Genomic DNA, 16426 nt, shown 5'->3' on the forward strand with positions numbered 1-16426 from the left:
GTGGGAAATGCAGTGCTGCTTGGCATCCGACGGGGCACAAGGAACAGGTTTCTCCCCCAACTTAATTTTGAAAGTTTAAGTATGTGAGATTGTCCTTCTGATTTAGAGAAAGCATAGGAAAGCACATGAAAGAAAAGGAGAGGAGGACAACCAACGGCCGGTGGGTGGATTCAGTTATTGTGATGATGGAAGCACCTTTGGAGATGCTGAAGGAGCAAGACTGGGACAGATTGTCATGGAGAAGGTCAATCTATGTGGTCACTAGGAGCCAATAATGACTTCATGGCACATAATCAAAACAATGGAAGTATACAATATCATCAAGAGAACAAAAGAATTGAAATGGAAATGGGCTGGTCACATAGCAAGAAGAACTGACAGCAGGTGGACCAAGGCAGTCAAAGAATGGATCCCACTTGATAAAAAGCGTCCACGAAAGAGACGCAAAGCAAGATGGATCGACACCATCAGCAAGTATTGGGGGCCCAATTGGCAAAAGAAACTTCAGGACCGTAGTGGTTGGAAACATGTGGAAGAGGTCCTCATCTTGCAGTGAATAGACAATGGCTAAAATGATGATGAAACAAAGAAAAGGGATGAGGGATAAATGAAGGCAAACTGAATGCAGAAGTGAATGACCACTTCAGGGCTCTACAGGGAGAATGGATGGAGGCCAGACTGGAAAACAAGGGTTGAGAGGAATGGACAACCGAATAGATTGTGGTTGGGTGAAATGGACAAGATTATGAAAAAAAGAGATGAGATGTTTATACAATGAAAGGACATACATGGACTTTATATGGATGTCATACAAAACACATGCTGTGCAAGCAGAAAACAGTATGGAGAGGTATAGTGAAAGATGTTCATGTCAACCAGGTATTCGTTTGATCTTGGCTTAATGTGGATCTGAATTTTGCCACAGTGAATTGTAATCCCTCCTTTATGGCTTCACTTCTATCCATGCCCAGTGAATTGTGCTTTATTCAAGAACCCATTTAAGCCATCAGGTTGCACAAAATGTGATGCCTGTCTTTGGGATCTATCTGCAAGGCAGTTTGGTTGGCCAAAGTAGGTGTTGTGTAGCACTATGAGAAAACAGCTAATACTTTTTTTAAAAAAAAAAACTTTAAAAACCCTTCAGGGGCCTGTTTAGCAAGCTAATCTTTCCAACTTCACCTGCTCAATAAAATTATGCACTTTTCACCGAAGAAGGTGAGCCTTCTTTAGGAGTTGAGGTGATAGTCTCTTATCCTTCCAAGATCAATTTGCTTCTTTAATTTGTCCTTTTCTTGCAAACCTCTAAATTATGCAAGGCTTGGGGACATTTCCTAAGAAACTGCTTAGGATTGGCTTTCAGAAGTCACAATAATTGCGCTTGCCCCTTGGAAGCCCTGACAATAGAAGAAACGTGCCCAAATAGAGTTATGTGAATATTTAATATTACGATGCCCAGAGGAAGTGCAATTAATTACAACAGAAAGCAACCCTTAGTGGAAAAAAAAAAGCAAGGGATTTTAGTGGCAGGCAATTAGATACTTGATACCAAAGGCAGACTGCAAGCCTGGGGATGATTTCTGAATGTTTTGCAAAAATGCACGTGTCGGTTTCCAAGATGAGCAAAATTCACATCAAGGCTTGAACCACAGAAGAGAAACAGGAGCACAGAAACCCGGTCCTGCCCCCCCCCCCTTTGCCGGCTGACGAGCCACCCCGGACAGACCAGCGGAGCCCGCGAACCCCCCACCCGGCGCGCCCCCCGCCCGGGCCGGCGCCAATCAGCGAGCAGGAGTGGGGGGGGGGAGTGGGCGCGCGGCCATTGGCGGGCTCGGCGCAGAGGAGGGGCGTGAGGCTGGGGGCCGCCCCGCCGCCTCATCTGACTTGGCCGCCGCCCGCGCCGGACCAGCGCCCAGCCCCGCCGGCCGCATCGCGGATCGCAGCCCGGAACTGGATCGCCCGCCCGCCTCCCGGTAACGGCTCGCTCTGTGCCGGCTGCCCGCCGCTCTTCCGCGCCTGGGCGGAGCGCGTCCTCCTGGGCGGGGGGCAGAGCCGGTCCCTGTGGCCCCGGGCGGCCGCTCCCGCGCCCCTCGCCGCCCGCCTGACCCGCGGCGGCCCGAAGGCGCGGCGCCCCGAGCCTGGCCAGGATGCCCAGCCGCGCCCCAAGAGCCTCCCGGGCGCGGCAAGCGCTCGGTGGCCGCTGCCTGTTGCCGCCGAGGGCGAAGGGCCTAGTGGTTAGAGCCCGGTGGTCCTCCGGCCGCGTCTCCCGTCCGCTCCGCCCAGAAGCCCAGAGAAGAGCCGCCCGCAGAGAAGCGCTGACTCGGGTCCAGGCCAGGGGTTGGTGAAGTCGTGGGGACTCGCCTCCCACCCATCTCTCCCACTGGGGGCACCAGTGCTTGGGCGCGATTCACATCCAGCGTGGCCCGAGTTTGTCTGGGATTGGGAACTCAGCCTTCGTTCAGATGTTTGGTGTTCTTGCAGTGCACTCAAAAACATCTTGGCTTGTTAAAAGGAAAGCCAGCTTAGATGGTGTGCGAGCTCAGCCCGAGAGTTTAGAAGCCAGAACGGGTGATGCGGAGGGCAGGTGGAGGGAGGTCTCTTTGCTTCCGTGCGTCTGCTGCCCTGGATCCGGATCCGCTGCCTTCGAGGCCAAGAGGAGACCTTCCCGGGTTCTGCTCTTGGTCCAGGTTGCTGATCTCAGGAGCCGGAAGAAGTGGGGTGGAAGGAAGAAAGGAAGGTGAAAAGAGGAAGCTGGGCTGGCAGACACGTGCAGGGTTGCCTTCCGCCCTGCCTGAGCAGCTCAGGCCAGGTGGTGTCAGTTGCTCTTGGAGAAACGTTCACTCTGCTGCTGCAAGGACATCTGGAGCATCTGGAGCCTTGTGTTTTGGCAGGACCCGTGCAGGTGAAATGCGTAAAAAAAGGCCGTTCCTCCTTCCTAAAATTGCACTAGTGAACAATTGTGATTATGGGTTGTAATGACCGGAGTTGTAGTCGTGAACAAATGGAATGCAGCACACTAGGCAAGGCGCTATTTGATAACTTCGGGCGTCCTGTATTTATTTTTCTCCTAGTTTGTTCTATTTCCATTTGATTTTTGACCCAAAGATCTAAGTTTTCTTCTGATGCTATTCTACCTGTTGTTTTTCTTAAGGCTTCATTTTCTGGTTTTGCTTTAAAATAGTTGCTAAAATAATTGGAAACGTTCATTTTGCTAGAGTTTTACCTTGATAATTGTTCTGTTTTGCAGGCAGCTCGTCCGCAATTTAGGGATACCTTGTATTTCACCAAGTCATGTACTAGAATTTCACCACTTTTTATCTTATTAACTTGCTCCGTGTCTGAATATTGAGAGTATCATCCAGAAGATCAGATCTTCAGCACATCTACAAGATTCCAGATTGGGGAAGACTTTTATAGTTCTTTAAGTGATTTGCAAATTTATTTCAAAACTCTGAAACCCTCCTGAATTGGGAGAATGGGTGCTGATTCAAGCTGTTCCTCTTCTAACACGTGTTTCCTTTTGCTCATTAACAGTAAGATGTTGCAACGTCTTACTCTTCTAATAATCAGGAAGCTTTGAATCGCTATATAAGGCAATGCCACCCTGCCTACATCTGTTGCAGAAAAAGGAGCAAATAGTTTGCATATCCCCATTGTTTGGCCTAAGCCAGGGGTCTTCAACCTTGGCCCTTTTATGACTTGTGGACTTCAACTCCCAGAATTCCTGGCTGAGGAATTCTGGGAGTTGAAGTCCACAAGTCATAAAAGGGCTCAGTTTGAAAACCCCTGGTCTAAGGGGTATATGAATTGGGTAGAAGAGGGGTCTCCTGGCAACTTTAAGACTTGTGGACTTCAATTCCCAAAATCCCCCACCCAAGTGGATGGGGTGTGGCTGATCAGGCTAGGCTGAGCCATTGCTGATCACGGAAGAAGAGGTGTGCTTTGCATACAACGGAGCTCAGAGGGGGATCCTGGCAGCTCCTGGTGTGGTCAGAAAATTGGTAGATATCAGGTTAGTTTGGAATATAATGACAAATCTCTAGGAACCAGAATTTGAGTTGATTTAGCAATAAGGACAATGAAATGGTACCTTCTTTAAATTAGCCTGCTGGAAAAAAAAAAACTTGAGCAAGAGGTGCCAGAAATACTCCTGATTTAGTCTGAACGGACTTGTAAACCCTCTTCTGGTTCCAATCCCAAATTCCTGAGTGGAGAGACACCATGTTCGTTCGTTCATTCTTGGCGAATGCCTGCGTCTGAGCCCCGCTTCGCACATTGTTTGAGTTGACTGTCCCTGAGAAGTTATTTGAAAACAAAGTAGATCTTCTATTCAAGTTTGCTTCCTCCCAACTGCAGATTCTTGGCCTGGGACTAAGTGGAAAGATGGAGTAAATAGAGTTTTATTTTATGATCCTGGGAACTGAGAAAGTTTGAATGTTATCCAAACGAAACAAAGGGAATTTAATGTTCAGAAGTGTTAATATTTATGCTGATGACAAAAGCAAATTAGCTAAATGATTCTGCGGAGGAGTAATTTTTTTAATGGTCATAAATTATAATTTCACACAGTGCTAGGGAAGGTTTTGATAAATGCAACAATTAAACTCTTATTTGCTCAAGGACAATAAAGGCCATTCTGTAGTTGCAAAATATTTTATCGAAGAAAGGCGGAACAAAGCAATGATCAAAACACAACAAATGCCTTATTTTTTAGTTATCTTTCTCAAACCACTTTCTTAATTCAGAAAGAGGGGTTGGCAGCAAGCCAGTTCTTCAGATGAACATGCTCTGGTCTGAAAGAGTCTGGCAATATTTGACCTATATAATGATATCAGTGAGTGTTTACTGACTAATTATTTGAAAATATTTAACTAGTTATTTGGTCCTTCAGTCCAGAGATCAGCCTGATTTTATCCTGAAATGCTTTGGAGTCAGTAAAATACTTTTCCAGTTTTATCTTCAGGTTTTTCCTTCTTGCTGTTTCCAAGCTAATTAGCAACAGTGTCTGTAGGAGGGATAAAAAATGTCAAGATGGCAGCTGTGAACATGCGATGAGAGCCACGCCTACAAGGGTGTGGGGTTTTGTAGCTTCCATCTTGCTTTTTTTCCACTCCCCTTGCAAATAAACTAGATCATTTTCATGGAATCATCTGTATCTACAGAGTGGAAGGAAGAATGGACAGAAATTACTAAAGCAAGTATGTATGGAATGGCTGTTGATCTAAATAGTGCCAATAAAACAACAATTGCTAAATACTAGAAATTGTAGGGAAATAGTGAAATCCTCAGAAGGGCTTAAATGCTCCATAGAGAACAAAATTTTCCGTTCCAAGCTAGATACAGTTCCTCAACTGGAAGTTGTATTCAGTGTAACGTTTTTCAATCTTTGCAACTTTAAATACCCAGACTTCCAACTCCTAGAATTCCCAGGTCAGCATGCTGGCTGGAGAATTCTGGGAGTTGAGGTCTACACATATTAAAGTTTGAAAAATTCTGCATTAAATGGTAGAGAAAAGCCATTTGGTTTTATAAAAATGCAGCAGACACCCAGATGCCCCCCCCCCCAAATCCTAGGTCCAGCTTTGACCAGCACTGAAATTCTGTAGCATATTTTCCTGCCCTGAGGTCATTTATCTGCTGCTGCTGGTTGGGAACCTAAATAATTATACAGGTAGTCCTTGACTTAACAACAGTTCATTTAGTGACTATTCAAAGTTACAACAGCAATGGAAAAAAATGACTTATGACCATTTTTCACACAACCATTGCAGCATCCTCATGGCCATGTAATCAAAACTCTGATGCTTGAAGTCGTTTCCCTTCTCATCCAAGAAGCTTTTTCAGCTCTGACTGGATGGTGGGCAATGGAAAAATTTATACTCCTTGCAGACAGCTGGACGTTTGCCTTCTTTTAGCGGGTCGTTAAGCTAATCCTTTCAGGTAGATTCACTAAAAGGATGCAAGTGAATAGCTGTCTGCTTTCCCTGCAATGTATCTCGGGGAGTTTGGTGTGGGGAGAACCCCTGGCAGATGCTGAGCTGTCTGCTTATGAAGGACAAAGGCTGCCTCACTCGGAGGCTGAGCAGCTGCTTTCCTTGCACGTGACGCACCTGCATTTCTCACAGGGGTTTTGTGTGTGTCAGGAACAATAGTGCAACTTGGTATTCTCTTTGCAGGCCCTTTGCCCCTTGTTCTTAATTCCTGCCATGACACTGAGTGATGATTTCGCGGTTGCATGCAAATGATTTCCCAGGGATGTCGTGGCCACCAACTTGGTGTTTCCTTGGCAAAAATCGGGGTGCCTCAGATGCATTCTGGAATGGCTTCTGCCTCATTTTCTGCCTGCCTCCTCTAGTGTGGAGCGCAGGGGAGGGCCCTGGCCAGATTCAGCCCTTTCCCTAGAACTCTGGGGGTCGCTCCCCAATGTACCCAGGGGTGAAGAGGAGCTCATGCAACTCTAAGGGGAAAAGGAGATGATGGGGGGGGCAGCAGGGGCTTTGTGACACCTTCTCTTGAATGACAGATGACATTTGCATCGTTTTCTCAAAGATGCGACAAAGCAGGTGATGCCCTTTGCCCCTCCGCTGATGCCAGGCAGGGGAGCCCAGGGGATGGCAAGGCCCATATGGCCCTTTCACGGACTGAGGACTCTGTTCTGGCCTGGCACCCATTTGCCCCCCCCCCCGAATTCTCCAGACGGCATGCTTGGCAGCTTGTGGTCATGAGTCAAGGACTACTATTGTGGCATCATGTTATAACTTTCCTTTGATTTGAGTTCAGCCCATCCAGAGTCTGAATTTTTGCTGCTGCTTTGAATGTTTATAGTGCTCATTGCAGAAGCATCTAGCAAGCCCTGGAAGAAATGTCAGATTCTCCCTAAAACATCCAGAAAAGGGCAGAGGTTTCCCAGATTTTTCTGGGAACTGTTTCACAGTCTCTTGGGAGAGAGGAGTTGTGTTTTGAAGGATGTAAGAGAAGGCAGAATTTTGTCCAAATTCTGTCTCTTTTTCAGGCTCTGATCCTCTCTCTTTCCCCATAAATGCAGAAGGGCACTTTTGGCAACTGCTTCGATGGTTCCAGGATCGGGGATTATGGAATTGAAAGCCAACCCATTTGGGGGGGGGGGAACCAGACTGGACAATGAAAGCCAGCTTATTGTAATCTGAGAACAAACATCTGGATCAAACAAGATTCTTTGCTTGGGAAAGCAAATTCCCCTATGCAAATGTCTTATGCAGCTGCTGGCTGTTTTTTATTATTTTTGTTCATGGCAAAGTCAGCCAGATGTTTACACCGGATTTGGCATTTTTGTCCATCCATTGACTCCACGACCAACCCAATTTGCTTCTGTATATGGAATTTGGACTGGGAGGACCCCCCTTTTTCACGGGCTTCTGGGCTCCAGGCCCTTCATCTGGCTCTGATGCCCGCAGGGGCACCCCCTTCCCCTGGAAGCATGTAGTCAGGCTCCCAAAAGGTCCGGTGGAGCTGCCTGGCCACGACCTGCGCCTTGTTGTGCTAGTTATGAGATCCGGCAGGAAATGCGGAGTGGAGACAGTTGCCTTGCTGGGGCCTTGTGATATTATTAGTACTTCTGCTCTCTTTGTCTCCTGGCCCCCCCCTCCGGAAAAACAATGTCTTTGCGGATGCAACGCTGGCCTTATGCTGCCCCGCTTCCTGCTTTAGGGGTTTTGCAACTAATGAGCCTCTGTCTGGTGGACAGCTGTGAATAACAGAGGCCAGACAGAAGAAATGCAAGGAGTTGCACCCAGAATGTTTTGTCTGCTGCAGAACCAGGGAGGTGCATAGGAAAGCGATTCCTCGCTTTAGAACTTTGCCTTTTTAACCTTAAAAATAGGTTTCAAGCTCTTAAAAGCTAGCAAAGCTGTTCTTGAAATTTTAGAAGCCAGATAGAAAAGTCCGAATAAGTCCTCCAATGCTTTTGGACTCCGTCATTGATGGGCTCATAAGTCTGATGCATTCACTACTTCTGTAGGTAAATCTTCCCAGGTATCATTTTTAGTCCACTTCTCCTGAATTTAGTGATTGCTACATTGCATGTTTTCTTTGGCACAGAATTCCTCTGTAGGAGGACTGGAGATTGCATCACGTCACTGCAATAGTGCTTTTGTTCATTGCCTCCCTCCCTCCCTCCCCCCCACACACACACACAACTGCCCCTGCGGATCACCCCTGCCGGGCAATCCAGAATCTGGATCAAGCAGAGCAGATGCAAATTGCCCACTTCCTCAATTTCCTTTGTAGTCTAATTTTGGATCTGGCTCTTGTAGATTCTGGATTTGCCTCTTCTGGGTTTGGATCTGGTTGTGGTCCCTGGAAGGTTGCAGACTGCCTTGCTTTCGTTTTTTCTGGATAGGAGGTGAGGTTGCTAGGCAGATGCACTCTGGACCACTCTTAGCCCTGGCAGATGATCTTCTCTGTAGAATTCCAGCTGGCTGGCTGGGGAATTCTGGCAGTTGAAGTCCACCCAACTTAAAGCTGTCAAGGTTGAGAAACACTTGTCTGTAGAGCAAAAGCCGGTCTGGAGAGTTCACATCTTGCCACCTGTCAGTTTTAGGAATAAAAAGCTGCTGCTGACGCTCCACTCGTCCCTCGGTTCTTAAACACCGGGCTCTTCTCCTGCACTTTTGGATATTTTGCTGTTGACCAACACACACCAAACATAATCTGGAGTTTGTCATTGCATTAAGTAACTTCTGGGTGCCGAGATTCTTTGCCCCTGTTTAAGCCAGAGATAAACTAGGTCTTTTCTTGTCTTCAAATCCAGGCCGGTGTTCCTCATGCTCTTCCCAGGATGGAGTTTGGCAGCGAGACCTCTCTGGTCCCTTGTGGGCAAGACAAATACATTTCAAAGTAAGCCATTCCTCAGTTGTCCCTCTGTGCGAGTCTACGGTGGGCTCTGAGAGGAAAGAGCACCGGGATCACGTGATCCCCTTTTGACAAGCAAAGTCAATGGGGAAGGCAGATTCGCTTACTAGTCATGCTGCTGATTTAATCATTGCATTGATTCACTTAACAAAGGTCGTAAAATGGGGCAAAACTCATTTGACCACTGTCTCCCTTAGCAACAGAAATTTGGGGCTGAACTGCGGTTGTAAGTCAAGGACTAGCTGCCTTTCTGTTTGACTTCTCCAGGCTCCCTGTCTGCTTCTAACTCCTCCTGCCCCTCCCTCCCTCCAGGAATGAGCTCCTGCTACACTTGAAGACGTACAACCTCTACTACGAGGGCCACAACCTGCAGCTTCGGCACCGAGAGGTAGGAAAAGGACTCAGTCCCCAGATGCACAGAGGGCGAGAAGTCAGGAGCCGAGGAGAGTTTGCTGCACGGGGAAGGCAGGGCAGTTCTGGCCTTAGGCTCCCTTTCCCTTCAGCCAATAATACTAGTACTCATACTCATAATAATCCTCCTCCTCCTCCAATTCTTCTTCTTCTTCTTCTTCTTCTTCTTCTTCTTCTTCTTCTTCTTCTTCTTCTCCTCCTCCTCCTCCTCCTCCTCCTCCTCCTCCTCCTCCTCCTCCTGCTTCTTCTCCTGCTTCTTCTTCTCCTCCTCCTCCTCCTCCTCCTTCTTCTATAAATTGTGGTCTATACCATAAAGTGTGAATGTTTCATCGTTGCTCATAGCATATTTTGGCTGGCACGTTGAGGGTCACACTTCAAAAGGAGGTGGGCCACAATCATATTGGCAGAGCTGTGGGGAAGCTTGTCGAACGGAGTGGTCATCCCTGAGGGCCCCTTGCTCTCCCTCCCCGCAGGAAGAAGGCGAGTTCATCGTGGAGGGCCTGCTGAACATCTCCTGGGGGCTCTGCAGGCCCATCCGCTTGCAGATGCAGGACGACAACCAGCGCCTGCGCCCGCCTCCTTCCTCCTCCTCCTGGCACTCTGGCTGCAACCTGGGCGCCCACGGGTCAGTACACACCCCTACGCGGGAGGCCTGTGTGGGTGTGGGTGTGTGTGTGCGTGTGTGTGTTTGTCGTATTAGTCATGGCTTGTGCCCGGAGATAAAGGCTAATGGCAGGTTGCAGGCAAATGTCTGCCACCCACTCCTGATGGTGCTTTTGTTCAGGGAGGAGAGGCGAGTGAGCAGCTGTTCTCTGCCCCAGATTCCCCCCCCCCCCGCTCTGAATGGGCTTTTCTCAGAGGTGAAGGTGCTCCTATAGCCTGCTTGTGGGAGGAGGGGATTTGGGACTTTGGGGAGGACAGGAAGCCCCTTTGGAACTCTGGCCTGCCCCCCCTCCCCCTTTCCCACCTGATCAGATTCTTTTTCCCAATGTTTCTCTGTTTGTTTTTCTATACATATCCTACCTTTATTGTTTTTATAAATAAGGCAATGAACACATCCAGCACACCTTCCTCTCCTGTTTTCCCCACAAACCATCCACCTGTTGCTGGAGTGGGCTGAGGGAGCGATTGGCCCAAAGTCACCCAGCCATTTTTTGTGTCTAAGGCGGGACTAGAACTCACCGTCTCCTGCTTTCTGTCCTGACCCCTACGAGACCAAACTGGCTCTTTTGATCCAAAAATTATGAGGGATTCCTAGCACACCCTGGGGAGATTTGTTGTGGGGCTTAGCCCGAGTTCCACAGTGCAGCCTGGCCATTTTGGAAGGACAGAGTTTTGCACGGAAAATTCCCCAAACCTGCAGTTATGATCCTTAGTGTGATAACATATAATTCTTTTTTGCCTGTTTTAATTTTCCTGTTTTGGTTTCAAGACGACTCTCTGTAATCTTTGACTTAAATAAAGGTTTGGACTCGAGGGAAGGCTGACCTAAATATGAAAATACCCTCAGATGAGAATTTCAATTTCAATTCCTGGAATATTTTTATTTTATTTTATCCTGTCTTTTTTAGTTTTATAAATATCGCAAGGTGACAAACGTATTGAATACTCCCTCCTTCTGCTCTGTGAGGTGAGTTGGGATGAGAGAGAGAGAGAGAGCGCGACTGGCCCAGGGTCACCAGCCGGCTTTCATGTCTAAGGCGGGACTAGAACTCACCGTCTCCTGGTTTCAAGCTGGTGCCTTAACTACTAGGCCACACAGCCTCTCTCTCACCCAAACCCACATCACAGGGCTGTTCTTGTGGGGAAAAGAAAAGGTAGCAGTATAATGTACGTTTGCTGCTCTGAGTTATTTATTCATAAGATAAATGAATTATTAATTATAAAATAACAGAATATTAGTATAATATGATATGATATATAACATAACAATATAATCTATTTCAATTGACATTATTTGATTGGAGTGGAAATTGGATTTTGTCTAGGAGGTTCAGCTCATTTGGCATTGAGACACTTAACTTTTTGAATAAATTGGGATTATTGAGAGTTTTACCTCTTCCTTCATTCTTTCCTTCCTTCCCCTTCTTTCTTTCTTTCTTTCTTTCTTTCTTTCTTTCTTTCTTTCTTTCTTTCTTTCTTTCTTTCTTTCTTTCTTTCTTTCTTTCTTTCTTTCTTTTTCCCCAAACAAAATTCATGCAGGCACAAAGGTTGGTTCATCTATGCCTGCAGTTCCCCAGATTATAGCTTTACATCCTAACCAGCTGCACTATTGTAGGATGGCTTTCTCCTGCCTTTTCCCGTGGAGGGCTGAGTGTTGCCCTCCTTGCAGACCTGTGGCCAGCTGTGCAGGGCTTCCATAATGGAAGCCCCTCCTTGCCACTTTCCTTCTTCCCATCTTCACCCCAACCGATGGACTAAACGTCCTTGGATGGTTGGCATCTCAATAAGAATTACTTGCTTCATAAAGCTTGACAAAGTCCTGTTGGCTATTCCTACCCCCTTGGGTGTTTACTTCTTTCTCTCTTTCATCCCAAGGTCTGTCATTAAGCCCACGACCTTGCCTGATATTCAGGTCACAGAGGCTGAGCCCACATCCGAAGGGGACGCGACAGATGGGAAAACAGGTAAGATTGAAAAGGAAGAACTGCTGCTGAGACCAAGGGGTGAGTGAAAGAAAGAAGCTCTTTTTCATGAATTTCTATCAGTGGGATCTCCTTGCATTGTTTCAGAAAGAATAAAAAATGATATTTATACGTGTATTTGTTAGATTTATATCCTGCCTTTAGTTTAAGGCATGCTTTGCGTAGACCCTCCTCCTCTTTTTCCCTAATTGATCAATTATGTGCCATCAAGTCATTTTCATTTCCTAGTGACCACTTAGAGTAACCTTCTTCATATGTCTCTATCCTAGTCCATCAGGTTCTCTATGGCACCCCAGTTGCCACTGAATCTGAGTCCATCTCCCTCCCTCCCTCCCTCCCTTCAAAGGTTGCAATGTATATTTCATTTCAGGATTAGGAATGATCATCTCTGCTCAACTCTGGGGATAAATTGCTTTAAAAGAATTTCCAGGTTGGACGATTTTAAAAATAGAGAGCATTATGGCAAACAGAACTGTGATTGCTTAGCCCTGAATTATGTGCCCGAATATGCTGTCAGTTGGGAAATGACAGTAGGAGAAACAGCTTTGCAAGTATGCACACATGCGTACACACATCCACGTGGACAGATTCTTGCCTGTGGGATTGTGGCATCTGTGGAGAATGAAATCCCCATAGATCTTTGATATGATCTAGCAGAGCTCTATGGCTTAGGAATTTGCAAGACCAGCACTAGAAACTAAGCTTGTACACACACACACACACACACACACACACACACACACACACACACACACACACCTGGCACCCAGGGATGTGAAGGAATCAGCTTGGCTTCTCTTCCCCTTGGCAACAGAATCCTCCTTTCTTGCAACACAAACCATTGTTCCTCTGAGTTGCCATGGCTGTCCTTCCTGTTTGAGAAAACAGGAGAACTGCTGATGGGCTGCGAGGCTCAGAAAGGCTGGGATTCCTTTGCCATCAGAATTACAGTCAATAAGCCAGCAGCTTATTGTAGCTCATAGAGGAAACATACACTTTTCTGAACATGAAGCAGCCTTCTCTCTCTCTCTCTCTCTCTCTCTCTCTCTCTCTCTCTTTCTCTCTTTTCCTGTGTGTGCACGCGTACATATGCAGAAGACCTATTGTGCATTCATCTCCCAATGAGTCCTTATCCCAGAAAATTGTCTTCTGTTCCCAGGACAGCAGCCTCTCGACCCCCCTCTAGACTCTTGGCAACCCTTCCCCCCACCCCCTAGGCCTAGTTGCTCTGGTTAGCATTTGCAAAATGTACGCGGTGCATTTTGCCCCTTTCCTTCCTCCTTTTGGCCCCGACCACTGTGCGGTCACGGAATGAAAGATGCTGGGCTGTGCATGATTTGGAAACAGCATCTCTGCCCTCTGACTTCCATAGGGCCAGAGCTGCTGGGCTGGCCCTACACAAATGGGGGGGGGGCTGAGGCTGCTGTGCAGCTTATCTTGCTTATCTTATCTTGCCATCGACTGAGAGTGGCTGAGAACTTCCCCTTCTTACTTCCTCCATTAACTGCAGGAGTCCTGCAGCCAAAGAGCGGTTGCCAAAACATCAAATGCAGGAAGGGGCGAATTGCAGAGGCAGCTTAAGTTGCACCGGCTTTAATCATCAGAGAACAGCGTGACAATCCAATCTAAGCCAATTCAGGTTTAAACCCTCCCCCCCTCATTCTCAGAGGGCTTTCCCCCCATTCTGTTCAAGGGGGCACCAATAAAGGAGGATGTTTGTAGGGATCCTTGCTGCTCACTGAGCTTGGTGGTTTTCTGGCCGATGTTTCATGGAAAGGTGCAACGAAGGCTGGGCCATTGCAGGAGGCTTCCGGGCTCAAACTGAGCTCCTTGTTAGGAGCCACTATCCAAACGCCCCTTTCCCTCCCCTTTTTTAATTTCAGTGATTAGAAAACAATCCACCAATAATTCCAGGAGCTGCGTAGCCTTCCCACAAATTTCACTGTCAAAACATTTCAGTGGCAAAAAATTAAGGAAACCCCCCGGCTGAAAAATTCCAAGGGAGCCCTTGAGTGACTTGAAAAGCCAAAGCTTTGTGCAGAAATCGGACAGTGGCTGAGGTTTGGCATCTGGCTGCCAGAAGGGCATCTGTGAATTCCCTCTCACAATAATGGCGCCGCTCCAGGCCACAAAAGGAGAGCGAGACGTTGGCTGCAGAGCCTCCTTGGGATGGTCTGAGAGCCACAAGGAGATTTTCTGTGGGCCTGATGAATTTCGGAACAATTTCCACTGAAGTTAGTTCCAGTTCATTTCTTTCTGCTGCTCCCCTCCTCCCCTTGACGGTGAAATTAGGATTCAAGAGGGCCCTGGGTAGCAGATCTCCTTTTGCAGACTGCACACCCAATTCTCTGCCCACATAACACGATCTTTGTTGGGTGTGGAAAGCCTCTTTTTGTCTTGGTGTAAGCGGGAAGAGCTGGCTCCTGTCTGTAAAAGGCGCCATTCATCAGGCAGCTCTCCCCGCTGGAGACGGGTCTTGAAATGTTTCTCTTCCTAGCAAAGGAAAACAAATGAATATTGTCTATCTTCTTACATCTAAATTTTTCTGTGTGTGTGTGTGTGTGCGTTTCCCACAATTTAAAGTGTCCTTCTCTATTTGACAGAGGTGTTGGAGGGGGGGGGGTTGTATAGATGATCAAGTTGATAATCATAATTTATTAAGTTATACAGGTAGTCCTTGACTTACAACCCTAACTGAGCTCAAAATTTCCTTTGCTCCGAAGGAAGTTAAGTGAACCTGGCTTCCCCATTAACTTTGCTTGCCAGGAGGTCACAAAAGGGGATCTCATAAGTGAATACGGTCATTAAGCAAGTCCAGGTCCCCCTTTGCCTTGGCTTGTCAGAAGCCAGCTGGGAAGGTCACAAAGGACAATCACCAGACCAGGAGAGGCTGCGCCTGTCCTAAGTCAGTTGTCAGTTGCCAAGCATCTGAATTGTGGTCACGTGGCCAGGGAGATGCTGCAATGATTGTCAGTGTGAAAAACGGCCGTAAGTCACTTTCTTCAGCGAATGGCCACTGAATGAATGGCTGTAGGAGCCCTGGTGGGGCAGGGGTTAGAATGCAGCACCGCAGGCTAATTCTGCTGACTGCCAGCCGTTCAATCCTGGCTGGCTCAAGATTGACTCAGCCTTCCATTCTTCCAAGGTCGGTAAAATGAGGAACGATTGTTGGGGGCAGGGGCAATAGGCTGACTCTGTAAACTGCTTAGGGCTGTGAAGCACTGTGAAGGGGTATATAAGTCAAAGTGCTCTTGCTTTTGCTATTGTAAATCAAAGATTGCTTGTGTGCATCTCAGCGACTCTTGCAGAGTGGCAACATCATGACAAATGCGAAAACACATACACACACACCCTTTTACAGGCATTGCTCACACCTAAGAAAGGGGTGGAATGTGCACCACGGGGGTGGGGGTGACAGCAGCCCCGGTGGCGTTCCTTGAAGTGATGCCTCCAGTCCTGTGGATGCTTCCAAGGTCGAGGTCCGCCTTCTTTTAACGGGCCTTTGTTGCGCTCCGTTTCAGAGGACAGAGAGTTCAAAGCTCAACTGGAAGAGGTGCCCCAACTGATGCGGACGCGGAGCGACGTGGGGGTGCGCCGCAGAGGGAACCTTCGCACCCCCAGTGAGCAGCGGCGGATCAAGCGTCACCGCTTCTCCATCAACGGGCATTTCTACAATCACAAAGTGAGCCTTGGGGGGGGGGGGTTGAGGGGGGGGGAGAAGCCCCTTCGGCAAAGCAAGCGAGAAGATCCTAGGAGAGTGAATGGAGCTCCTCAGGAGCCGGTCTTAAAAGAGGCCATAAAAGTTCACCCTTCCCCCTTTATTGTTTTAAGCTGCATACAGGCAGTCCTCGATTTACGACTGGTCGCTTAGTGATTGCTTGAAGGTACAACAGACCTCCCCAAAAAGCACTTACAACCGGTTCCAAAGTTCCTATAGCACCCAAGTTTATCTTTTTGATCCTATTCTACTTTCAGTGAATTATGGCTAACCACCCATCGGTTGCATTCATCCCGTGCCCTGGTGGACTCTGGGAATCTGTGGGAACTCAACCACGATCCTGCCAGGTTGTGTGAACTGAACCAATTGTATGCAAGCATAACAAAGCGCATGTCCTGCGGACATTGTCTTGGTGTTTGATTAACCTAGTCCAGGCATAGACAACCTTGGCTCTTTTATGACTCGTGGACTTCAACTCCCAGAATTCCTGAGCCAGCCTGGCTCAGCTTGGAAATCTCCCTTTCCCCTCAGCATGGCTGGCTCAGGAATTCTGGGAGTTGAAGTCCACAAGTCACAAAAGAGCCAAGGTTGCCTACCCCTGCCCTAGTCAATCATATGATGGGAACTCAGTCTTTTAGTCTAACGTTGTCCTTGCCCGCATCACACATGGCCTGTAACAACTTCCTTCTCCCCTAACAGAAGTCTCAACCTGTCCCTCGCCTGATTCTTCTCACAAACCCAGCTCTCTCCTTCTGCTTCCTCCCTC

At 47.7% G+C, this 16426-nt stretch overlaps 1 protein-coding gene across 3 annotated transcripts in view; it reads left to right on the forward strand.

Moving 5' to 3' along the window:
• RASSF2 (Ras association domain family member 2) overlaps positions 1–16426 on the forward strand; it is a 28004-nt gene that overhangs the window by 4141 nt on the left and 7437 nt on the right. The window contains exons 1-6 of one of the 3 annotated variants that reach the window (XM_039324173.1): positions 1830–1970; positions 8786–8871; positions 9199–9274; positions 9771–9922; positions 11836–11924; positions 15464–15624. In XM_039324173.1, coding sequence (XP_039180107.1) covers positions 8813–8871; positions 9199–9274; positions 9771–9922; positions 11836–11924; positions 15464–15624 — 537 coding nt within the window. In that variant the 5' untranslated portion in view covers positions 1830–1970; positions 8786–8812. Of the gene's footprint in view, positions 1–1829; positions 1971–1999; positions 2900–8785; positions 8872–9198; positions 9275–9770; positions 9923–11835; positions 11925–15463; positions 15625–16426 lie in introns of those variants that run through there. The other 2 variants (XM_039324174.1, XM_039324172.1) reach the window with 2 other exon arrangements.

The sequence above is a fragment of the Crotalus tigris genome, unplaced genomic scaffold, assembly GCF_016545835.1.
Source record: "Crotalus tigris isolate CLP2741 ecotype Arizona unplaced genomic scaffold, ASM1654583v1 scf7180000024293.1627790, whole genome shotgun sequence".
Taxonomy (NCBI): domain Eukaryota; kingdom Metazoa; phylum Chordata; class Lepidosauria; order Squamata; family Viperidae; genus Crotalus; species Crotalus tigris.